This window comes from Diabrotica virgifera, chromosome 5, assembly GCF_917563875.1.
Source record: "Diabrotica virgifera virgifera chromosome 5, PGI_DIABVI_V3a".
In the NCBI taxonomy this organism is placed as follows: Eukaryota; Metazoa; Arthropoda; class Insecta; order Coleoptera; family Chrysomelidae; genus Diabrotica; species Diabrotica virgifera.
This window is the reverse complement of record NC_065447.1, coordinates 65,419,532-65,442,680: the sequence shown is the minus strand read 5'-3', so window position 1 is coordinate 65,442,680 and position 23,149 is coordinate 65,419,532. Positions and strand designations below refer to the sequence as shown.

At 32.7% G+C, this 23,149-nt stretch overlaps 1 protein-coding gene across 1 annotated transcript in view; it reads left to right on the top strand.

The window, feature by feature from the left end:
* LOC114325162 (uncharacterized) overlaps positions 1-17,177 on the top strand; it is a 102,497-nt gene extending 85,320 nt beyond the window's left edge. The window contains exons 6-7 of the mRNA XM_050650098.1: positions 9,840-10,047; positions 17,031-17,177. Of these exons, the coding sequence (XP_050506055.1) occupies positions 9,840-10,047; positions 17,031-17,040 (218 nt within the window). The 3' untranslated portion in view covers positions 17,041-17,177. The remainder of the gene's footprint in view (positions 1-9,839; positions 10,048-17,030) is intronic.
* Positions 17,178-23,149: the final 5,972 nt, after the last annotated feature.

Here is a 23,149-nt window from a genome sequence, read left to right as displayed (position 1 = left end):
AGGAGATCCTTCTTTGTAGTAAGGCAGTTTGATTATCCCTGGCAATTTGGATTTCATGAACTAAGCATTTATATTTATGGGCCAATGCTATTTCGTTGAAGTCGACTTTTGGATTTTCGCTTGGTACCAGGTTTGTCATATATTGTGTCTTTCTCAAAATGTTTAAATCAACTTTCTTACAGGCGGCATCTAACTCAGTAAGCATAGTTCTAATTTCTTTTCAGTTGTCTGTTATAAGAACTATGTCTTCTGCGAATCAGGTGGGAGAGCATTTCGCCGTTGATATTTTTATTCCTTTGGCTTCTCACTCCAATTGTTTAAAAGTATGTTCCAGTAGGTACTGCCGTAAAGAGTTTGAGTGATAAAGTATCTCCCTATCTAATTCTTCTTTTGATTTTTAGAGATTTGGTATCTTTGTGTAGTCGACGATGTAAAGCTAGGACCAATGGTCGGTTGTATTCGATGGATTTTTCTATAGTCCCTTTTATGCAGTGGAGAGGGTCGTTAGTGCCAAAGGTTTTCCTAAAACCTGCCCGTTCTCTAGGCTAGTAAAAATCTAATTTTGCTTCCAGTCTATTTGTTATTATTCTTGTGAATAACTTGTAGATGTGGTTTAATAGGTTTATGGGTCGGTAATTATCGAGGTCTGTTGGATCGCCCTTTTTATGTAATAAGATGGTAAGTGCACTGTGCCATCTTGTAGGTGTTTCATTTTGGCGCAGACAGCTCCTTTATTTTCTTTATTCCTCTCCCGGAGCTTTATTTCTTTTCATTTTCCTTAATGCGTTTCTTGTTGAGATATCAGGCATTAATTCCGATCCTTGATTGACTAATATTTTTCCTGAATCTTCTAATTGCTCATCATGGTTTTGTTGGCTGTTGTATAGTTCTGTATAGAAGTCTCCTACTACACTTCATCTCTAATTCATCTCTATTGTGATGATATTTCCATCCCTATCCTTTAATTTCCTTATTTCTTTTTTGCCATTTTTTATTTTCTCCTTAGAACTTTGAGGTTCTTGTTATCTTCAATTGTTTGTTGAATTTGTTTATTTTTATGTTTTCGGTTGTCCGTCCTAATACATTTTTGTATTCTTTTACTCATCTCTCTAAGTTTATGGTGTTTTTTACTTCTATTACTCTGCATTTTTGCCCTCTCTTCCATTAATGCTTGTAATTGGTGACTTATTCTGTTGTTATGTGATGTTTTTTGGCAGTGTATCTTTTGGCTCTCTTCTACCACTTCTATTATAATGCCATTAAAGGTATTACCATTTAGGTCTGTATTCTTATTTCTTTCGAGAATGCTGTTGATCTGTTCTTCAAATACATTCATATTATTAGGCTTTGTTCAGGTAATTGTGTACTTTTTGTTGATCATGCGGTATCTCTCTTTGTCAAGGTCTATTTCTATGGAGGCTTTTACCATTCAGTGGTCGCTATCTGTTGAAAACTGGGTTAGAACTGTAACATCTTTCTTCTTGTCAGTGATCATAAAATCGATCTCGTTCCTAGTTTTCCATTCGGCTTTTGCCACATTCATCTCAGATGTTCTTTTTTTGCAGACCAGATCTTATCTAAATGTAGGATTGTAAATAGTTTACCTTATATTTTAAATTCCCCTGTATATCATTTTTCTTAATTATTAGTACGAGAACGGGATAAGGGTCTCACATATGGACGTTGGCCCAGATGTGCAGAACGAATTGGGGATTACGGCGACGGCAGCGGACTACTTTTAACTTTATAGTTTTAGTTTATTGGAAAAAGACGGCGGCGGGTCGGTCCATACTTTGAACCAATTTTAATTGGGTTCTTTTACAGGAAAAAAGAGATTAGCCTAAGAGGGTTGGTTTTAGCGTAGGGAACTAGAACGAATACAGGCAGTCGATTATAACATCACAGCGACGACAGACGCGTTCTTAGGGATAATACTTAGAAAAAGACGAATTAAGAAGGGTATTATATTTATTAGACGCAAATTATCTATAAATACATTTTTTTTTTGTAAAAATAAGAACACGTAAGATTTTGGTCGCAATTACACACTTTTAAACTTTTACATTTCGTCAATTTAATAGTATCAATAATTTAGTCATCTATTTTATTAATTAAAACTGTTAAACATCAAACAGACTTTTATTATGATTGTCTTTAAAGAAAACCTACATAAATATGTTACATAATTACTTTTACATACAGAGCTGGCAACACAGAAGAGTCTACCCTGATATATGGCAATATTCATTTTTCTCTACTCCACTAGGAGAATATACCTCTGTATTTCAGTTAGAGATTTTGCAATCTTTTAGTATACAAGAGAAATTATAGGCCATGGGGACTCTCATAAGCCCAAAGATGGACACTAGGCTAATAAAGGAATGCCGACAGGAACTCTGCAGACTGACGAAATATAACAGTGTTTTACTGAAATGGGTTCCAGATCATCTAGAAATTTATAGCAATGAAAGAGATGATGAACTTTCCAGAAAAGCATCAGCTACAAAATGCTTCGGTTCAAATCCGGTCGAGGGAGTACCAAAAAGCATCTTCCTCGACCGAAAAAATCTGGATTCTCAAGACAACCCAACTTACATTAGAAAAATATACCCGGTCAAACACATGACAAAATATATATTGGACGGACATGAGCTAATAAGGCTGAAGTGCTGCCGAAAATAAACAGGAATCAGCTGCTTGCAATCGAAAAACTTGTGCATAGGAGGAGTTAAAATGAATTTACCTTACAAGGTGCAAAGATAATCTCATCATGTTTCATATTTACCTATTTGGTGACAAAGATGGAAAAATGGACGCACTGAAACAAATGTTGAATACAGTCACCAAAATAACCCGCATCATAAAATACATAAGTACAGCGAAAATAGCTTATTGCGTAGGAACATGTACAAAGAATGAAGACCATCGTCTGCCGAAATTAATTCTAAATTGGTAACCACCTGCTGAGTGGACAAAAAACGAGGAAAACGAAAAACAATATCACGGGAATGTCAGAGAGAGAGAGAGAGAGAGAGAGAGAGAGAGAGAGAGAGAGAGACATAGAGAGAGAGAGAGAGGGGGGGAGTGTGAATGGAGACTGGGAAATAAATGACCCACGACGCTATGAACCGGGCATTACATATTAAGTATATGCTTTTTCTCATGAGGATCTTTCAGTGCGTCACAGTTTTTCGATTTCTTTCTAACGCGTTAAATTGTATGTGACAGAAAAGAACGCACGTCGGTGAGTACATTTCGTCTCTGACATTTATAACATTTATTCTAGTTGTCAATAGATGGCGATATAATCGATAATAAAACAATTTCCGAAGTATACAGTACGTAAATCGTTCAGCTGGACATAGGGAACGTACATTGTATATATTTAGATACATAAATACATACATTGTATTATATTAAGATAATTGTGGCAACTGAGCTCTCTCGATGACAATATGGTTGTTAGCATTAAGGTGCATGAACCTCAAAATTGACAACTCATTTCGACTGACACAAATAAACGTTAAAATATGACAATGCAGTAATGATGCAGTAGCTATATAATTTTTTCCTAAGGGAATGGGAAAACTGTTTAGTTTTAAAATTAGTTTTTAATAAAACATATTTTAAAAATTAAAGTAAAATTATTAACTCACTAATCATAAACTTTGTTTTTGATTTATTTATGGACATCTTTGATTCAAAACTCACTCATTCTAATCATTCTAACAGCTCTATTGCACCAAAAACTCATACTCGAACAGAGGCTTCAACTAACACAGGTTAGCGCAGTTGCCACAACTCTCTCAATGTATATTTCCTATGCCCAGCTGAACGACTTACGTACTGTATAATATATCTACGAATATAATCTGAACAATTTAAAAGACTATATAAATCAAAGAAAATACCATTTTATAAATGCAATAAACACAATTGATTTGTTTTTATGCCAAATTGTAAATAAAATTTGACAACTGTCAGATTTAACTAAAATGTCATGTCACTATAATGTATATTATCACGGACTTACCTTTTTTTCTATCACTTGTGACGCACTGAAAAATGCTCATGAAAAGAAGTATATATGTATTGTTCTGAAGCTATTTTCTTGTGGCATAATTATGTAATATACTGTTTTATTTGGGAAATAAAGTCGCAATTTCAGTTTGAAATTAATTTATTGACGTTTCGACTTCCACTTCGGTAGTCGTTATCAAAATACCAAATATTCATAAATTAAACAATTTTTTTAGGTTGCTTGGTAAAAAAACTCTAATAATTTAATTTAATCTGACTCATTCATATTGACTAATATTGACAATATAGATTTATATTTTTTTTTGTTCTTGTTTATAAACACCTCTAGACATTGATTCCACGTCACTTAATAACTCTTTATACGTAATAATAGTTTTTTTTGTGCAAAAATCATTTAATGTTTTATTTGCTAATATTATTTAATGGATTGTTTTAATTGTACCTACCTTTTATTGCATGTTATTTACCATATCTCGCAAAAATGTCTGCTTTTAATTAATTTTTAATAGCAATACTATGTATTGATATTAGCATACGCACGTCATTTTAGTTATTATTGACATTGCTTAGTAGATTTTTTTGTTGTATTTTTATTTCTTGTTATTTACTTTGTTAATTTCTGGGAAAATTCCACACCTGTAATTTTGAACCAATCAAAATACGTTATTTTGACAGATCACCATGGCAACGGAGGTATTTTATCGGAAATTTTTTGCTCGTGGGGTACCCAACAGCGAATTATAGTGGAAATTTTTTCACGTTTACAATAACAGAACATTTTTGACAGACTGGTTTTTATTTGTTTACATAATTTAGTTTTGATTCATTTTCTATCACTTGTAGTTACTCAAAACTTATGTAAAATTGAAGAATATACTATTTTCTATCTTAAAATGGTATTCCCATGCAACTACAATGAGTAGAAATTACGAATTTGAAAGCCTAAATAATTGCTGACAAAGCTATGGCGCGCTATTAATCTGTTCATGCAGCTTTGGATTTTCAAATGCAAATTTGGTGTGGAATTTTCTTACCGAATACCACGCGAAGTCAAATTAATATCCGGAAATTTTTTTTTGATGATGAATATTTTTAGAAAATTTCACTCGTCTGCGACTCGGGAAATTTTCAAAATATTCATGATCTCAAAAAAATTTCCGGAAATAATTTGACCTCTAGTGGTATTACTAGTGAATATTTATTCATTTAATTAAGATTTAATAATAATTGGTAATTGCAATTACCATATAAATCATTTTCATAGAGCGTTGGGGAAAAATTTTTAATATTTTATTAATAGCTACCTATTTTAAAATGGCCACATTTTTGTATCTCTATCTGTAGAGTCGGTGGCGCAAGAAATCCCGACATCCAAAATCCCGACGGCCAAAACACCGACACGCCAGAATCCCGACACGCCAAAATCCCGACAGGCCAAAATCCCGATATGCAACAATCTTTGCATAAGCAAAAATCCCGACCACTAAGTTTTGAATATTTATTGTTTCCTTTTCAAAGGCAATTCTCTCTCTCTCTCTCTCTCTCTCTCTCTCTCTCGTTTTGAGATTTATGGAAAAAGACAGCAAATACAGAATATGTGATTGATGTGATCGTTCATGGATATAATCTTTCATTTTTCCGACTGTATGTTATATTCAAATAATAATTAATATGTTTGTATTTATATCAGCAAGGCATACGTTGCATAATTTTAAATTAGGCATTAATAAAATATAAATGACATATTATAAATTAATTATTATGTAAAATAAACATGATGTTTTAAAATACAATTTGAGTATATTTTAAAAGGAATAATTCATTAGACGCTTTTAAAAGGTTTGTATACTTTTGTCTAACGGCCTCCCCTTTAACGGGAGTACCTAATAATAAATAGGGCTTTTCATTCACAGTCATTTGTTTCGAGCTTTTGTCATGTGTCACATAATATTAATTTATCTACATCGTACGTTATTAGTATGTACCAATGATACAAACCAAAGACGTATGACGTAGATATATTAATATTATGTGACACATGACAGAAGCTCGAAACAAATGACAATCGATGAAAAGCCCTATAGAGTCTACCATCTATTATAGATGATTGAAAGCACGAAGTATTTATATATAGTGTCCCAAAAGTAGTGGAACGGTCGAATATATGGAACTAAACATCGGATCGAAAAACTGAAAAATACGTATTCAATCATTTTCAAAAATCTATCCAATGACACCAAACACCAATCCCCACTACACCCCCTGGAGGTGGGGTGGGGGGTAACTTTAAAATCTTAAATGGAAACCCCCAGTTTTTCTTGCAAATTTGGATTCGTTACATAAAAGTAGGCAACTTTTATTCAATACGTTTTTTCGAACTGTGGATAGATGGCGCTATAATTGGGAAAAACGATTTTTCCTGATACCATAGGTAAATTATAGAAACGGTCTAATATCTCACGAAATACACTTCCAAATGAGAAACCAAAAAACAAATGTTTAATCTTTTTTGAAAACCTATCGAATAACATCAAAAATGACCCTCCAATCCACCCCCTCGACGTGGGGTGGGGGTAACTTTAAAATCTTAAATAGCAACCCCCACTTTTTATTACAGATTCGGATTCGTCATAAAAAATTAAGCAACATTTATTCGAAACATTTTTTAAAATTTCTGATAGATGGCGCTAATAAATCGAATTTTTCCAATTAAGGCGCCATCTATTAACAATTCTAAAAAATGTTTCGAAAAAATGTTACTTAATTTTTCATGACAGATCCGAATCTGTAATAAAAAGTGGAGGTTGCTATTCAAGATTTTAAAGTTACCCCCCACCCCACATTCAGGGGGTGGGTTGGAGGGTCATGTTTGGTGTTATTCGATAGGTTTTCGAAAAAGATTAAAAATCTGTTTTTTAGTTTCTCATTTGGAAGTGTATTTCGTGAGATATTAGACCGTTTCTATAATTTACCTATGGTATCAGGATAAATGGTTTTTCCCAATTATAGCGCCATCTATTCACAGTTCAAAAAAATGTCTTGAATAAAAGTTGCTTACTTTTATGTAACAAATTAAAATTAGCAAGAAAAACTGGTGGTTTCCATTTGAGATTTTAAAGTTACCCCCCACCCCACCTCCAGGGGGTGTAGTGGGGGTTGGTGTTTGGTGTCATTGGATAGATTTTTGAAAATGATTGAAAACGTATTTTTCAGTTTTTCGATCTGATGTTTAGTTCGGGAAATATTCGACCGTTCCACTACTTTTGGGAGACCCTGTATAAAATGTACATACTTTGTGTACTCGCCAAATTAAAAAAAATATTGGTTACTTTATTAAGAAAATAATTAAAAGGTTTATGTAAGTTTATTTATAGTTATTACTTGTTTTAGATGTACCTATGTAAGACGTTTATTATTTAAAAATTTGAAATAAAAATTATTTTGATTATTTCATTCATAGGAGATTCTGGCCAATAGAAAGCTACAGAAATAAAAATTAAAGTGATAATTTTTGATAATATCCCGTCGTCAAGTATATTACGTCAGATGCCCTTCGTTGCTATGAAAAAATACATTCAGTGACATTAATGACAATTAATGTTTTAAAAATTATAAAAGTGATGACTTTCAACCGTCAAATATTTATAGCAACTGTGTGTAATTGTACTAATTTGTACTTACATAAATAAATTACAATAAAATTTTGGTTTTGAACAGTTTTATTCATGAAATAATCGCAGCAAATTGCACTCAATCTCTAAAATTATTATCGAATTTTTGCCCTCGTGATACTTTGACATAATTTCACTCCCCTTTGGGTCGTGAAATTAAAACTCTCAAAGTGTCACTCGGGAAAAATTCGATAACTTTAGAGCTCTTGTGCAATTACTACTGAAAATTGGTTAATCCTAAAATTAACGGGTAAAATCACAAGTATATAATATATTATATTATCTGTATTAAATTATAGGATAATGTATATAGTCTGGGCACCAAATAGAGGTCACCGTGTCCTTTTCAATTCTGATGGACAAACTCAACGGTTTTTTATGGATTTTTATCTGCTGATTACGATTTTCCAGGGTGGATTCGATCCGAGTGTTCAAAAAATTGTTATAAACAATTTAATAGTTTATAAGGCTCTGGCTCATTATAAAAAAAGTTTCAAACAAAATGTGTTCCTTAATAAAAAACGAAGGAAAAAACGTTTACTGAACTTAAATCCAACAATTAGAGCTCAAGATATTGTAAAATTAGTGCACAATGCAAATTGCAAATTGCAAAATAAGTATTGTTCGAAGCTTTATCGATCGTAACTCGGCTTCTACGCATGCAAATGAGCCTTAGAAGGTCTCATTTTAAAGCTTAATTAATAGGCTTTCCAACAAAGTTTGTTAAATTGTTTATCTTCATTTGTTTTAAAGTTATACCCATTTGAATTTCAAATTTTCTTTAAAAAATTGTACATTATTTTGTTTATAGGGGTTTCAAGCAAATTTATTAACAATAATGATAGAAGAAATCAAAAGGAACATTTTGAGCTTACGAAAATGTTCGCATGAACAAAATAGTGGCCTCCTGAGCAAAATAGTGTAACACGAGAGCAGTCGATCAGTGTCTTTACCGTGATATTACTTGATTGTGAGTCGATCTTGAGCCTCAGAGCGTGCTATTAAATTATCGATATCTTGGCCCAAAAAAAAACCTACGAACCTTGAGTTCTTCTATTATTAATGTAAATTAAAGTAGAAATGATTATTGCTCAAATTTACTAAAAACCCTTATAAACAAATTAATGTACAAATTTTTTAAGAAAATTATAACTTCAAACGAGTATAACTTTAAAACAAGTGAAGATAAAGTAATTTGACAAACTTTGTTTGGAAGTCTATTAATTATGCTTTAAAATAAGACCTTGAAAAGCTCAGTTCCATGCATAGAAGCCGAGTTACGATCGATAAAGCGTCGAAAAATACTTACTTGACTGTGAGCCGATCTTGCGTCTCATAGCGAGCCATTAAAATATCGATATCTTGGCCAAAAATAAACTTACGAACATTTTCATCGGCTCAAAATGTTCCATTTGAGTTCTACCATTATCGTTAATTAAAGTATAAATATTTATAGCTCAAATTTGCTTGAAACCTTTATAAACAAATTAATGTACAATTTTTTTAAGAAAATTAATAATTCAAACGGGTATAACTTTTAAACGAATGATGATAAAGTAATTTAGCAACCTTTGTTTGGAAGCCTATTAATAAACCTTTAAAACGGAACCTTCCATGGCTCATTGCATGTTTAGAAGCCGAGTTACGATCGATAAAGCTGCGAAAATATAATTTTGCAATTTGAAATTTGCATTGTGCACGAATTTTAGGTACAATATCTTGAGTTCTTATTGTTGGATTTAAGTTTAGTAAACGTTTTTTTCTTCGTTTTTATTAGGGAACAAATTTTATCCGAAACATTTTTTGGATCTCTTTTAGTTTATGAGCCAGAGCCTTATAAACAATTAAATTGTTTATAACAATTTTTTGACCACTCGGATCGAAATCCACCCTCGAAATTCGTAATCAGCAGCCAAAAATCCATAAGAAACCATTGAGTTTGTCCATCGGAATTGAAAAGGACACGGTGACCCCTCTGGCGCCTAGACTAATACATGTTAAATAAAATTAAATCTAATCGAAGTGAATCGAATTGAATCGAACCGAATATAATCGAATATATAAGAAATCACTTCTGTCGACACTCCGCAAGTGCCACGCTCTATTTTTTTTTTAATATTGTTTTAGATACCTACATCATGAAAGTAAAGAAAACTAACGGACAAAAACAATCCTCCAAAAAGATTAAAGAAAAGGAAACAAGTATCGAAGTTGCCGGAGTTGATGATGGTAAAAAAGATGATAAAATAGAATCGAAAACAGAAAACGATAAAATACCTGAATCAAAAAACACCGAGGAAAAAAGTAAACTTCCTGTTTACGACTTGGACCTCAGGTATGTAAAAATATGATTTGAATAATCATCATCATGCAACCTCTTCCGTCCACTGCTGGACATAGGTCTCTCTCATTTTTGCCAATCTCCAGGGTTATTTACGTTTTGTTGCCATTTCTTGGACATTCGTTTAATTTCGTCCATCCAGCGTGTTGGTGGTGGACCTCTACTGCGTTTGTCTTCTCTTAGGCACCAGTCAATTAGTTTTCTGGTCCATCTCGAGTCTTTTAGCCCTGCCCAATTCCATTTCAAATTGACTATACGTTCGACGATATCAGTGATACACCTGTTCTTTTCCTTAGGTCTTGGTTCCTTGAATTGAATCGATCTTTTCATGCGCTTTTGTGTCACTCGCATTTTAAGTGCTGTTGTTTTTGTGAGGGTGATAGTTTCTGCTCCGTGTGTCATAATAGGGAGAACGCATTGGTCAAATGTCTTCTGTTTCACAGCTATCGGGATTTTGCTCTTAATTATATCTCTTAGTGAACCATACCATTTGAATAATATTCTCCTTAAAATACAGATTGAGGCAGATCAACGGGCGATTAGAAATATCTACAGAACTAAAGGTAATTGAATCATGAAAATTGGAGTAAGGGGGTTCTAAAGAGTGAGCTGTTGACTGAAAATATTTTCATTTATTTGCTACTTCCGATTATACCGGAAGTTGCTTATAGCTTCTTTTTTTAATGAGAGACTGTATACAGTTGAACCCGCTTATTAGAGTACCGGTTATAGGAATATCCCGGTTTATGGAATATAAATTCGAGGTCCCGAAACGTTTCCATTTACTCCCTAATAAATTTATCCGTTTATTGGAATACGTATTAACAAAACAAGACCGCTTATTAGAATATTATTCAGGTCAACGAATAAATTTTTACCTACAATTTCTAATTTCCTAAAAATTTTAATTATGTCTTTTATTATGGTTTCTCGCCAAGGGTTTCGAAGGCCTGTAGGTAGTGCTGATTTATTTATATTATTTGGGTTTGTCAGATAGGTAATAAATAATTTATTGCGTTGTTATGAGTACCAATTCAATCGTTTACCGATAAATTCAGTCGTAAAATAATTTCCTTTGTCTACAAACTATACATATTGCCAAGTTGCCTGTTATAAAGTTTTTAAGAAACAGTTCGCCCATTCTAATCGCTTGTAAAGTTATAAAATGTTTTCGGGATGGCCAAACCATTGTAAACTTTTCTAATTTTTATAATTCAGAGCAACAAAAGTGACTAGTATCTTATGTAACAAAAAAACAAGCTACAATTATCGATTTATTTCAAGACTAAATAAATAATTTTTTATTAAGTACATTATGTATTTTAATACGAAAATATTTACATAATCTATATATTGCGTACATATTATATTAATTACTGTATGCATCCACATAATATAATGTAATTTGGTTTTTTATTAAATACATTACGCTATTGTATTATTGACATAAAAAGACCTAGAGCCATATACATATACAGGGTGTAACAAAAATACAGGTCATAAATTAAATCACATATTCTGAGACCAAAAATAATTCGAATGAACCTAATTTACCTTAGTACAAATATGCACATAAAAAAAGTTACAGCCCTTTGAAGTTACAAAATGAAAATCGATTTTTTCGAATATATCGAAAACTCTTAGAGATTTTTTATTGAAAATAGACATGTGGCATTCTTATGGCAGGAACATCTTAAAAAATAATTAATATGAAATTTGTGTACCCCATAAAAATTTTATGGGGGTTTTGTTCCCTTAAACCCCCCCAAACTTTTGTGTACGTTCCAATTAAATTATTATTGTGGTACCATTAGTTAAATTTAATATTTCTAAAACTTTGTTGCCTCTTAGTATTTTTTCGATAAGGCAGTTTTTATCGAGTTGTGGCTTCTTTTTTAATATGTTTACATAACAGTTTTATGGGGGTTTTGTTCTTTTAAACCCCCCAAATGTTTGTGTATGTTACAATTAAACTTTTACTGCGGTACCATTAGTTAAACACAGTGTTTTTAAAACTTTTTTGCCTCTTTGTATTTTTTCGAGAAGGCACTTTTTATCGAGATATTACTTCTTTTTTAATATGGTTCAAAATATACCTAAAAATGTAAATCTTAAATAAATTTTCATATTATTACCAAGTCCCCATAATCGTACTTAGCCATATACAAATATGTGGTGGATTTGACAAATATTCAAAATATCTCGTTAAAAACTGACTTTTCGAAAAAGTATTAAGAGGCAAAAAAGTTTTTAAAATATTGTGTTTAACTAATGGAACTACAATAATAATTAAATTGGAACGTACACAAAAGTTTGGGGGGTTTAAAGGAACAAAATCCCCATAAAATTTTTATGGGATGCCCAAATTTCACTATAATTTTTTCTTAAGATACTACTACCATAGGAATGCCACATGTCTATTTTCAATAAAAGATCTCTAATAGTTTTCGGTATATTGGAAAAAATAGATTTCCATTTTGTAACTTCAAAGGGCTGTAACTTTTTTTATGTGCACATTTGTACTAAGGTAAGTTAGGTTCAATCGAACTATTTTTGGTCCCAGAATATGTGATTAAATTTATGACCTGTATTTTTGTTACACCCTGTAGATATTAACGTAGTATGTACTATTATTACGTATATTCGTTACACTTATTACGGCTAGCCAACAATGATCGGTTATTAGAATATCCCGGTTATAAGAATATTTTTGCTTGACACGAAGGCTATTCCAATAAGCGGGTTCGACTGTATTTTTACATTTTGTGATTCTCCTCGATATCTTATTTCTAAAAATATGAGGTTTTGTAATGTTATACGGTGTAGTTTAAAACACAATTACGTTTTTTATTAATTTTGAAGCAACATTCACACCCTGTGGAATTGTAGTGGTTTGACAACAAAACCTCTATTTATGTTCAAATGATTTTTAGTATAGTTCAATATTATAGTATGTTATAGTTAGACCCAAACCCAGACATCCAAAGTGAATGTTATCCTTCAACACCAAATTGTTCTATATGGTCCACATAATGTTCAGAAAAAAGTCACACCATTTTGAGCTTCGGGTTTGGGGTGGAGAGGGGGGAGAAATGTGCAAATTCGTAAATTTTTACGTTTTCCGTCAATATTTCTAAAACTAAGCGGTTCAGCATGAACAACCTTCTACACAAAATTGTTCTACATTAAATTTGAAATAAAAAAGGCCCTATGCATAACCCTTCTAAAATGAACGGTTCCAAAGTTACGGAGGTAGTATAGTATAATTGGTCCAAAAAAAGGCCTAACCCAGACATCCAAAGTAAAAGTTTTCCTTCGACACCAAATTGTTCTATATGGTCCACATATTGTTCAGTAAAAAGTTACACCATTTTGAGCGTCCGGTTTCGGGGGGAGATGGGGGAGAAATCGGTAAATTAGTAGTTTTTTTTTACGTTTTTCGTCAGTATTTCTAAAACCTTCCTTTAGCGTAAGGAATGTTCTATAATAAAATGTTCTAGATAAAATTAAAAAGGTTCTATACATAATTGTTATAAATTCAATGGTTCCAGAGTTACGGAGGGTGAAAGTGGAGGTTTTCGATACTTTTTATATTTACCGATTTCTCCCCCCTCTCCCCCCTCCCAAACCCGACGCTCAAAAGGGTGTGACTTTTTCCTGAACATTGTGTGGACCATATAGAACAATTTGGTGTTGGAGAATAACTTTCACTTTGGATGTCTGGGTTTTTGGTATAGTTATATCATAAATATTGCCCAAAAAATATAAAAGTATCGAAAACCTCGACTTTTCGGCCTCCGTAACTCTGGAATCATTAATTTTATAACAATTATGTGTACAACATTTTTTGTTTTAAATTTCGTGTAGAATATTTTTGTATATAACATTGTTTACGCTAAAGCATAGTTTTAGAAATATTGACGAAAAACGTAAAAAACCTACTAATTTACCTAATTCTCTCTTATCTCCCTCCCAAACCGGACGCTCAAAATGGTGTAACTTTTTGCTGAACAATATGTGGACCATATAGAACATTTTGGTGTTGGAGGAAAACTTTTACTTTGGATGTTGGGGTTAGGCCTTTTTTTGGACCAGTTATACTATACTACCTCCGTAACTTTGGAACCATTCATTTTAGAAAGATTATGCATAGGGCCTTTTTTATTTCAAATTTAATGTAGAACAATTTTGTATAGAAGGTTGTTCATGCTAAACCGCATAGTTTTAGAAATATTGGCGAAAAACTTAAAAAACTACGAATTTACCGATTTCTCCCCCCTCTCCCCCCAAACCCGACGCTCAAAATGGTGTGACTTTTTTCTGGACATTGTGTGGACCATATAGAACAATTTGGTGTTGAAGGATAACTTTCACTTTGGATGTCTGGGTTATGCCATCTTTTGGATCAACTATACTATACTATTAATGAAAATTATTAATATAAACATGTTTAATTTTAGTATACAGGGTTGGTCGAATCTCGGAGTTTTCTTAAATGGAACACCCTGTACTTTAGTATTGTAAATAAATTATATTTCATGGTATTACTTTTGTATTTCTTAAACATTCCCTATACCTTCATTATTTTGATTATCGGAAAAGAATGTGGTTCGTTGTCGTTCACCAGTGTTTTCAACTTTAGATAAAAAATCAAAAACCTCATCTCTTACAGTCTGTACTGAATAAATATTACGCAAATGATTTTTAGATAAATCTGGCGAGGAAGGGTTAGTGTACTGCTTGAAAAAATCAAGTTCTTCTTCTTCTTTTTTTGTATAGCCATGACTCTGTCTGTTCCTTCAATGTGCCTCTATGTTGATTTTTTAACCAAGAGGAGTAAACTAAAAAGACAGATTCACACCCAAGAAAAATACTAGAAAAGTCACCAAATTCATCTTCTTTTTTCGTTGATCATATCACCTTTCGATGATAATGCATACATATTATATCATACTAACACATCGCTAAAGAGTTCTAAAAACAACTGTTTTTATATAAAAGTAGACTAAAAATCTAAAAATTAAAGTACTAATGCAGAAAACACAAAAACTCGCCGATATACTTAAATAACCTATAAAATGACAGAAGTGCCAAAATTTCATGAATGTCATTAGTGTCAAAATTTAATAACAGTGGAGTAAACTTGCCTGCGGTTGGACCAATTAGAAACAAGCATTACGGCGCGGTAAATTTGAATCACTCCTCTTGGTTAAAAAACAAAAGTAAGTTGTCGTTCCATCGTTTTAGTGGTCTTCTCACTGATCGTCTTCCTATTGGGAAACCGTCTCTTGCCGTCCTTACTACCCTATTTGTTTTCATTCGGCTTATGTGGTCATTCCATTGTATTCTTCTGTTTCTTACCCGGTTAGTAATGTTGTCCACCTTGCATCTCCGTCTTATATCTGTATCTACTTCTAGCTCTGTCCCATAGAGTCTTACCATCGATTTTTCGGAGGGTTTTCATCTCCGCTGTTTCGAGCAATATTTTTGGCCTCTCTGTATCAGGTCGTATTTCTGCCGCGTATGTCATTATTGGTCTGATGACTTTTTCGTAAATTCTGCCTTTCATTTCTTTTCAGATATTTTTATTTCTCCATATTGTGTCATTGAGGCAACCTGCGGCTCTGTTTGCTCTATTCACTTGATCTTCCACTTCTGTTTCGAGCCTTCCGTAACTAGATAAGGTGATGCTTAGATATTTAAACTCCATCAGTTGCTCTATTATCTCACCCTCCAGTTCCAATTTATGTCTTATTGGATTTGCTGTTATAACCATGCAGTTTGTCTTTTTTGGGGAAATTGACATGTTAAATTTTCTGGCGGTTATGTTAAATTGGTGCAGCATACGTTGTAAATCATCTTCACTTTGAGAGATTAGTATTGCATCGTCTGCATAGCAGATTATTTTAAGTTTTCTTTCTCCCATTTGGTATCGTTTTTTAGTTCTTACTTTTTTTATTATTTCATCCATGATCAGGTTGAACAATAAAGGACTCAAAGAATCGCCCTGTCTTATCCCATTGTCGGCTTCAATTGGGTTATTTAGTTCATCTTCTACTATTAGTTTTATTGTGTTGTTCTGGTAGATGTTTTCGATCGTTTTAATTATTCCTAGAGGTCCCTCTCTTGAGTATAACAAATGGATAACATCCTTTAATTTGACCCTATCAAATGCATTCTTAAGATCCACGAAAACATAAATATGCCAGTTTGTTGTTTTCTAAAGATTTCTCTTGAACTTGCGGTTAATCTTGAAACTTGCGGATTTCTCTTGGAAAAATCAAGTTATGAGGATAAATTATTACTAGAATTTTCAATGGACTATAAGTTCTTTAGTAATACCGTCTTTCTGGTTTGTCCCATAATATTCCATGAGTTTCGATATCATGGCAGTTCGAATTGCTTGTGTGTGTGTTCACAAAGAGGGGATGGCATTAACCGAATTGCTTGTGTAATCGACCATTTTCTTTCTAGCTGAAAATGAATGGGTTAATTTGATAACACCGGAAGCTTTTGAACCGGCGTCTGCATTCTGCGTCTGTTCCAAGGTTAAATTGAATGGAATTCAAGAAAATGGCTTAGACGTTCTATGAACAATTAAATAATATTTGACTTACTCTAGATCAGCAAACATTTCTTCTTTACATTAAATTCATTGAAAGAAGGATGATATCCCCAAAAGGTATCAGGAGTATTAGGTAAAAAACATCGTTGAAAGCATGGCCATGATATTTTGTTGCTTTCAAAAAAAATTTCATTAACCAGCTTCTGAGGTCTGAAGTCCACTGCTTAACATATGCCTCTTCCTCGTGTTTCCAACCCCATCTATCTTGCGCTGCTCTCATCCAGTTTTTATTTAGCCTTCTTAAATCGTTAGTCCATCGTGTAGGTGGTTGACCGAACTTGGTCTCCATTGCTGTCTTTCATTTTATTTATAAGTTTTTTGGAAGAATATTTACTGAAAATTTATTTTTTAGATCCCTTTAAGAATGGATGGCGAATGGAAAAACAAGCTAGTTTAGGTAGCCCGTTAAACAGGCTAACAAAGTATTGATTTCTTATTTTTTTAAATAATGCTCAACAGCTGGAAAAAAGGTGGAGAAATAAATAAATAATTTAAAAATGTTTTTTATTTATCAAATGTAATGGTATCAAATGTTATCAATTTATGTAATATCTTGTGTTACATTTTCTAGAAGAATCCTAAACAAATAAACACAATATGCCCCAAAAAAGAGTATACCGGACTGAAAGCTATTGATCAGAGTTGCCATGGAGAGATTGAAGTATTTTGTATAAGTCAAAACAATATTTGACGTTTGCTCACAAAAGTGGTGTAACAATTATATTGATAATGGTTTTAAGTGCTCAAGAAAAATCATTTATTGCTGAGACCTATTTTCGCTCATACGGAGTAGGGCGAAATGATGGGCCTAGTTTAAAATTTGTTTCCACGGGGTTTGAAGAACGTTTCAACAAACGATCTCCTACAAAGCGCAGCATATTGTTGCTTGTGATGAAATTTAGACGTACTGGTTCCATACTTACCCAACGAAAAGGAAGATCTGGAAGGAGGAGAATCTCTAGGGACAACAACAATATGGGAAGGATTCTTGATAAAATCTTGGCTTCTCCTGAGAAAAGTCAACGGTGAATTTCAAAAGAAAGTAAGTCTACTGTCCACCGAGCTGCAAAAGAGTTAGGAGCTTTTTCTTATCGCATTTAATTGGTTAATAAACTAAGGGTGGCTGATAAACGCGAAATAGTTGAATACTGCGGGAGAACATTGAGTATGGTTTACGATAACGAAAGCTTTCCCATGAATTTTTGGTTCTCAGATGAAAGCCATTTAACATTGAGTGGATACATTAATAAACAAACAACACAATTTTTGGGATTTGAAAAGCCACAAGAGTTTATTGAGAGACCTCATTATAGTGAAAACATGACAGTGTGGTACGCCATATCAAGTCATGGGATAATTGGTCCATACTTTTTAGAGGAAAATGGCAGACGTGAAACTGTTAATCAGCAGCAATACAGAGAACTCATTGTAACACCTTTTTACCAAGATCTTCGCCGGTTTTGCCGTGCTAGAAATTTACCATTCCGCTCAAAGTGGTTTCAACAAGACGGGGCCACAGCGCATACTGCGGCAAAAACTTTAGCTTTGCTGCGACGCTACTTCCCAAGGCGTCTAATATCAAGAGGAAGTGATTACCGCTATCCATCTAATTCACTCGATCTTACACCACCTGATGCGTATTTGTAGGGGATTCTTAAAGAAAAGATTCACAGGGATCCAATTCCGGATGATCTTAACACATTGAAGGATAACATATATAATGTTCTTGAACTCCTAAGTGGAGCATAGAGCTTCAGTGAAAACGCGCCATCGGGTTCTATTTTGCGCTAGGGCCTTCACCTCATTCCAAGACTTTCCTTGACTTCTTATCTCGTCCATGATGGATCTTCTCCAAGTTTGTGCTGGGCGACCTCTTTTTCTCTTTCCTTGGGGATTCCACTCTAGGGCATTTTTTGCAATACTGGAACTATCTTTTCGGAGTGTGTGACCTATCCACCCCCCACTTTCTGTATTTGATTTCATTTTCTACCCTCTTTTGTTGGGTCAGGTGTAGCAGATCTTCGTTTCTGATGGTGTTTGGCCAGAAAATACGAACAATTCTTCGTAGACATTTGTTAACAAAGACCTGCAATTTGTCTGTAAGGTATTTTGTCACTTTCCAGGTTTCACATCCAGAAGGATAACATTCGTCGAGTTATAAATGAAATTTCAAGTGATGTTTGTAAGGCAATGATTAACAATCTTCAAGAGCGATATGAAAAATGTATTGTAATCCAAGATTGTAATCCATTTCAGAGTTCTTAGAAATTTCCATATATTTAATATCAAAATTAAATTTACTGCGCAAAAAATAAAGCCAACCTATAGACTCAGTTTTTGTGCTCTTTTCAAATCGTCGCCTTAATACTATAACTTGATAACTCGAAATTAGTACTTCTGAGATAAAGGAGTTTAAAGATTTTAAAGATATTTGTGCTGCTACCATGATGTTGGTAAATACGGAATTCACTCTGCAGCTCTAAAATACTGTTCCTTAACTTTTTGGCTACTGATCTATTTAGGAACACGGTGAAAATTTGTTTTCCAATATGGTAAATAACATGAAAAATTAAAGTTATCGACTTTTAGCACTACCATAATGTTAACATTTGGTATTGTCGCATGTCGTTGCATCTAAGTGAACTTTTTAATAAAACTAATATGTTAAGCATTATTTTGGTGAAAATTAGCCCTCTACCATGGGGGCTGCCAGATCTGCTAATACATTCTAGAATTTTTGCATTAACATGAACCAAATAAACAGATAGCAATTACGTGGTAAGCTCAATGGTTTCAGAAAAACACGTGCTACAACTAGATAACTAGAGTTAGCTAGTTGTAGCATTCAGTGTATGTCGTATTCACGATTATTTCGATTAAACAATAACTTGATAACTTATCTTGTCAAGTTTTAGCACTGAATGTTAGGAGCATTTGAGTTTTATCAACTTTCATCACTCATAAATAAATACTTAACCCGTTTGGAGAGAGTTATCAAGTTTTTACACAATATGGAGGCAAATAAAATACATCTTGTGAACTAGTTATCTCAAAAACGTCAATTTTGGGGTTATCAAGGTATAGTACTAAGGCGACGAAATATGTGCAAACGGATTTTGAAAATTTCAATATACAGGGTCTTGTTTCAAGCTCAAAATTACTTTAGGTTTTATTAATCCGGACCTGGATTTTTCTTTTGATTACTAAATGGGTCGTTCCAATTTCGTAAATAGATTTGATTATTTTTCAAATGAGTATTTGTTCATTAACTTATAATAATCAGTAATAATAAATTATAATACTTATAGACCAGGGCTAATCAGTAAAAAAACGTGTATTTTTGGATGTGAGAGGTAGCATTCGTATTTTTGCAGATAAAGTTAGGTGACACCTTCAGTAATAATAATTGACTTATGCTCCTTCTCAAATATGCCCGGAACATTAATAAAAAAATTAAAATATTTAAAAATTTCAAAAAACATCGATTTTTTTCTGCTTTCTTTGCTTATAACTTTAAAACGGTTCGTTTTAGAACAAAGTCGTAGAAAAATAAAATAAAGATAATTGAATTTTGTATGATATACGACTGGTCAAAAATGTCTTAAGGTATTACCCTTTCTGCAATATAGCAATAAATACAAAATAAGGGGGCAAAATACGCCTGTTGTTATTCAATGTTTCTTAACCACTTTGGTGCCACTTAGAACCTTAGTAATTCGCTTAGAAAATTCTTATAACTTACTTAAATGGTCTACCAAATTTCATTAAAATCGACCTAATAGATTTTGCTTAATAAATTTGCAATATAAATGTTTTTAAAAAAGTTCAAATTTTTTAAAATCTTTCTGAACAAAAAGTAGCCCATTTAGAAGTTGGCTAATTTGTTTGCATATAAAGAGGTGCTCTACATATCTAATACACTTTACAGAATTAAAATCGGATTATTTAAGGGGCCTCAGCAATGTTTTAAATTTATAAACAATTTTTTGGCTTATGAACAAATAGCTTTGTTTAATAATAAAAAAATTAATTTTTAGCAACGCAAATAATTAAATCCGGTATAATTTGACTTAAACTTTCAAATGCTGTCAGCAGAATTGCTATTTTATTTTTTAATCAAAAGATATTCGTTCAAAAATTGCAATTTTTCGATTTTTTGAATGTTCCCCCGCGTTTATCTCGAAAACTATGCATCCTACGAAAAAACTTGTAAGAACATTTTTTGCTTAGAATTGCCCAAGAAATACAGAAAAAATGTTTTATGTTGCGAAAAATCGATGTTATGTAATTCTTCAAGTTCTTTGTTTATATCAATCTTATCGACATCCGGATCAACTGTTACCCAAAAATTTCGTGTTCTACGGGTCAAAATACATAAAAAAACTTGGGTAAGTCCATCTAAATAAAGGAGCCCCCCTCCTGGATACAGCACTAATTTGTTTATAAGCCAAAAAATTGTTTATAACTTTAAAACATTGCTAAGGCTGCTTAAATTATCCGATTTCAATTCTGTAAAGTGCATTAGATAGGTGGAGTGCTTCTTTATATGTTAAAAAATTGACAAATCTTTGTATGTTCTAGTTTTTGTTGTGCAAGGTTTTAAAAATTTTAATTTGTTAAAAAAAGTTTAGATTGCAAAATTATTATGCAAAATCTAGTAAGTCAATTTTAATAAAATTTGGTCGACGGTTTAGCACATTACAAAAATTTTCTAAGCGAATTAGGAAGGTTCCAAGTGTAACCTAAGTGATGGAAAAACATTGGGTAAGGACAGGCTTGTTTTGCCCCCTTATTTTATATTTATTGCTATTTTGCAGCAAGGGTGTTAAATTAAGACGTTTTTAACCAATTGTATCTGATAGAAAATTTAATTTTCTTTGTTTTATTTTTATACGACTTAGTTCCTAATGAATCTTTTTAAAGTTGTATACAAAGAAAGTAGAAAAAAACGAAATTTTTTGAAATTTTTTAATATTTTTTTTTTTTTTTTTGATTAATGTTCCGGGCATATTTGAGAAGGAGCATAAATCAATTATTACTAACGAAGTTATCACCTAACTTTATCCGCAAAAATCCGAATGCCACCTCTCACATTCACCAAAAACAGATCCTTCCTGGTCTATTAATAATACCTGCTTTTTAATCTCAGAGGTCTTCAAAATTTCAATATAATTTCAAAATTGAAGTCATTAAAATGTCTGGCCAAAAAATTGAAGCGAACCGTTAAACTTAGTTTTTTGTGCTTATTTCAATTATGCAAACGGATTTTGAAAATTTCAATATGAACGGTATTGTTCGAAGTCACAATGAATTTATAATATTTTTTATGCATGGGTCCACAAAAAAATGGGCAAAATCGATAAAACTAACTAAGTTATAAAAATCGGTGAGGCATTAAGAGGATCGGTACGTTTTTTCGGCTGCAATGCTGTTCAAATGGGGATTCATTTTTTTCGAATCCTGAGAAAACTAATAAGTATTTTTAAAAAATTTAAACGCAGAATGAAAGATTACGTTATTAGCGAGGGCCGAAAGTCCCCGACAACTTCTATATTGTTTATTTTAATAAGTTACAGGGGTGAAAAACTAAGAGAAGATTTAGTGTTATTTTTAATTTCAAATATCTCATTCAAAATAAACTTTTTATTTATTCTAAGGGACTTTCGGCCCTCGGCAATAATTTAGTGTTTCATTCTGCGTTTAGATTTTTCAAAAATATTTATTGGTTTTTTCAGGATTTAAAAAAAAATGAGCACAATGTCCGTGGTAATATTTTCCAAATCTATCTTTGTCAAACAACGCACTTAGTCGAATAGAATATTGTCAGTCAGACACTGACAATCAGTGACAATTTTAAATAATAATTTGACATGCATCGGGAATATTTTTAGTTGTTGATTAAATAGTATTTAGGTCTGGATCCCGCGTATGAAAAAAAAGTTGATATAGCAAGCTTAAAATTTGTTAATAGCTTAAGGGTGTCTAGTCGGATAAACTTTGATATATGGGAACACTGGAACAGGGGCAGTTTTAATTGTGGAACAGGTTAAAAATTTGGAATGGTCACACCACGAAAACGGCACATTTATTTTGTCCAACAGAACAGACTTAAACTCTCCGAAGAGAGATTAAACTCTCATGCAAAAATCGGACTGCTATTTATCACCTGTCATAATTCCTGTCATTTGACATATTCTACATGTTCCACTCATTAAAACGCCCATTTGGTGATAAATAGCGGTCTGATTTTTGTATGAGTGTTTAATCTCTGTTCGGAGAGTTTAAGTCTGTTCTGTCGGACAAAATAAATGTGCCGTTTTCGTGGTGTGACCGTTCCAAATTTTAACCTGTTCCACAATTAAAACTGCCCCTGTTCCAGTGTTCCCATATATTAAAGTTTATCCGACTGGACACCCTTAAGCTATTACCAAATTTTCAGCTTGCTATTAATCAACTTTTTTTTCATACGCG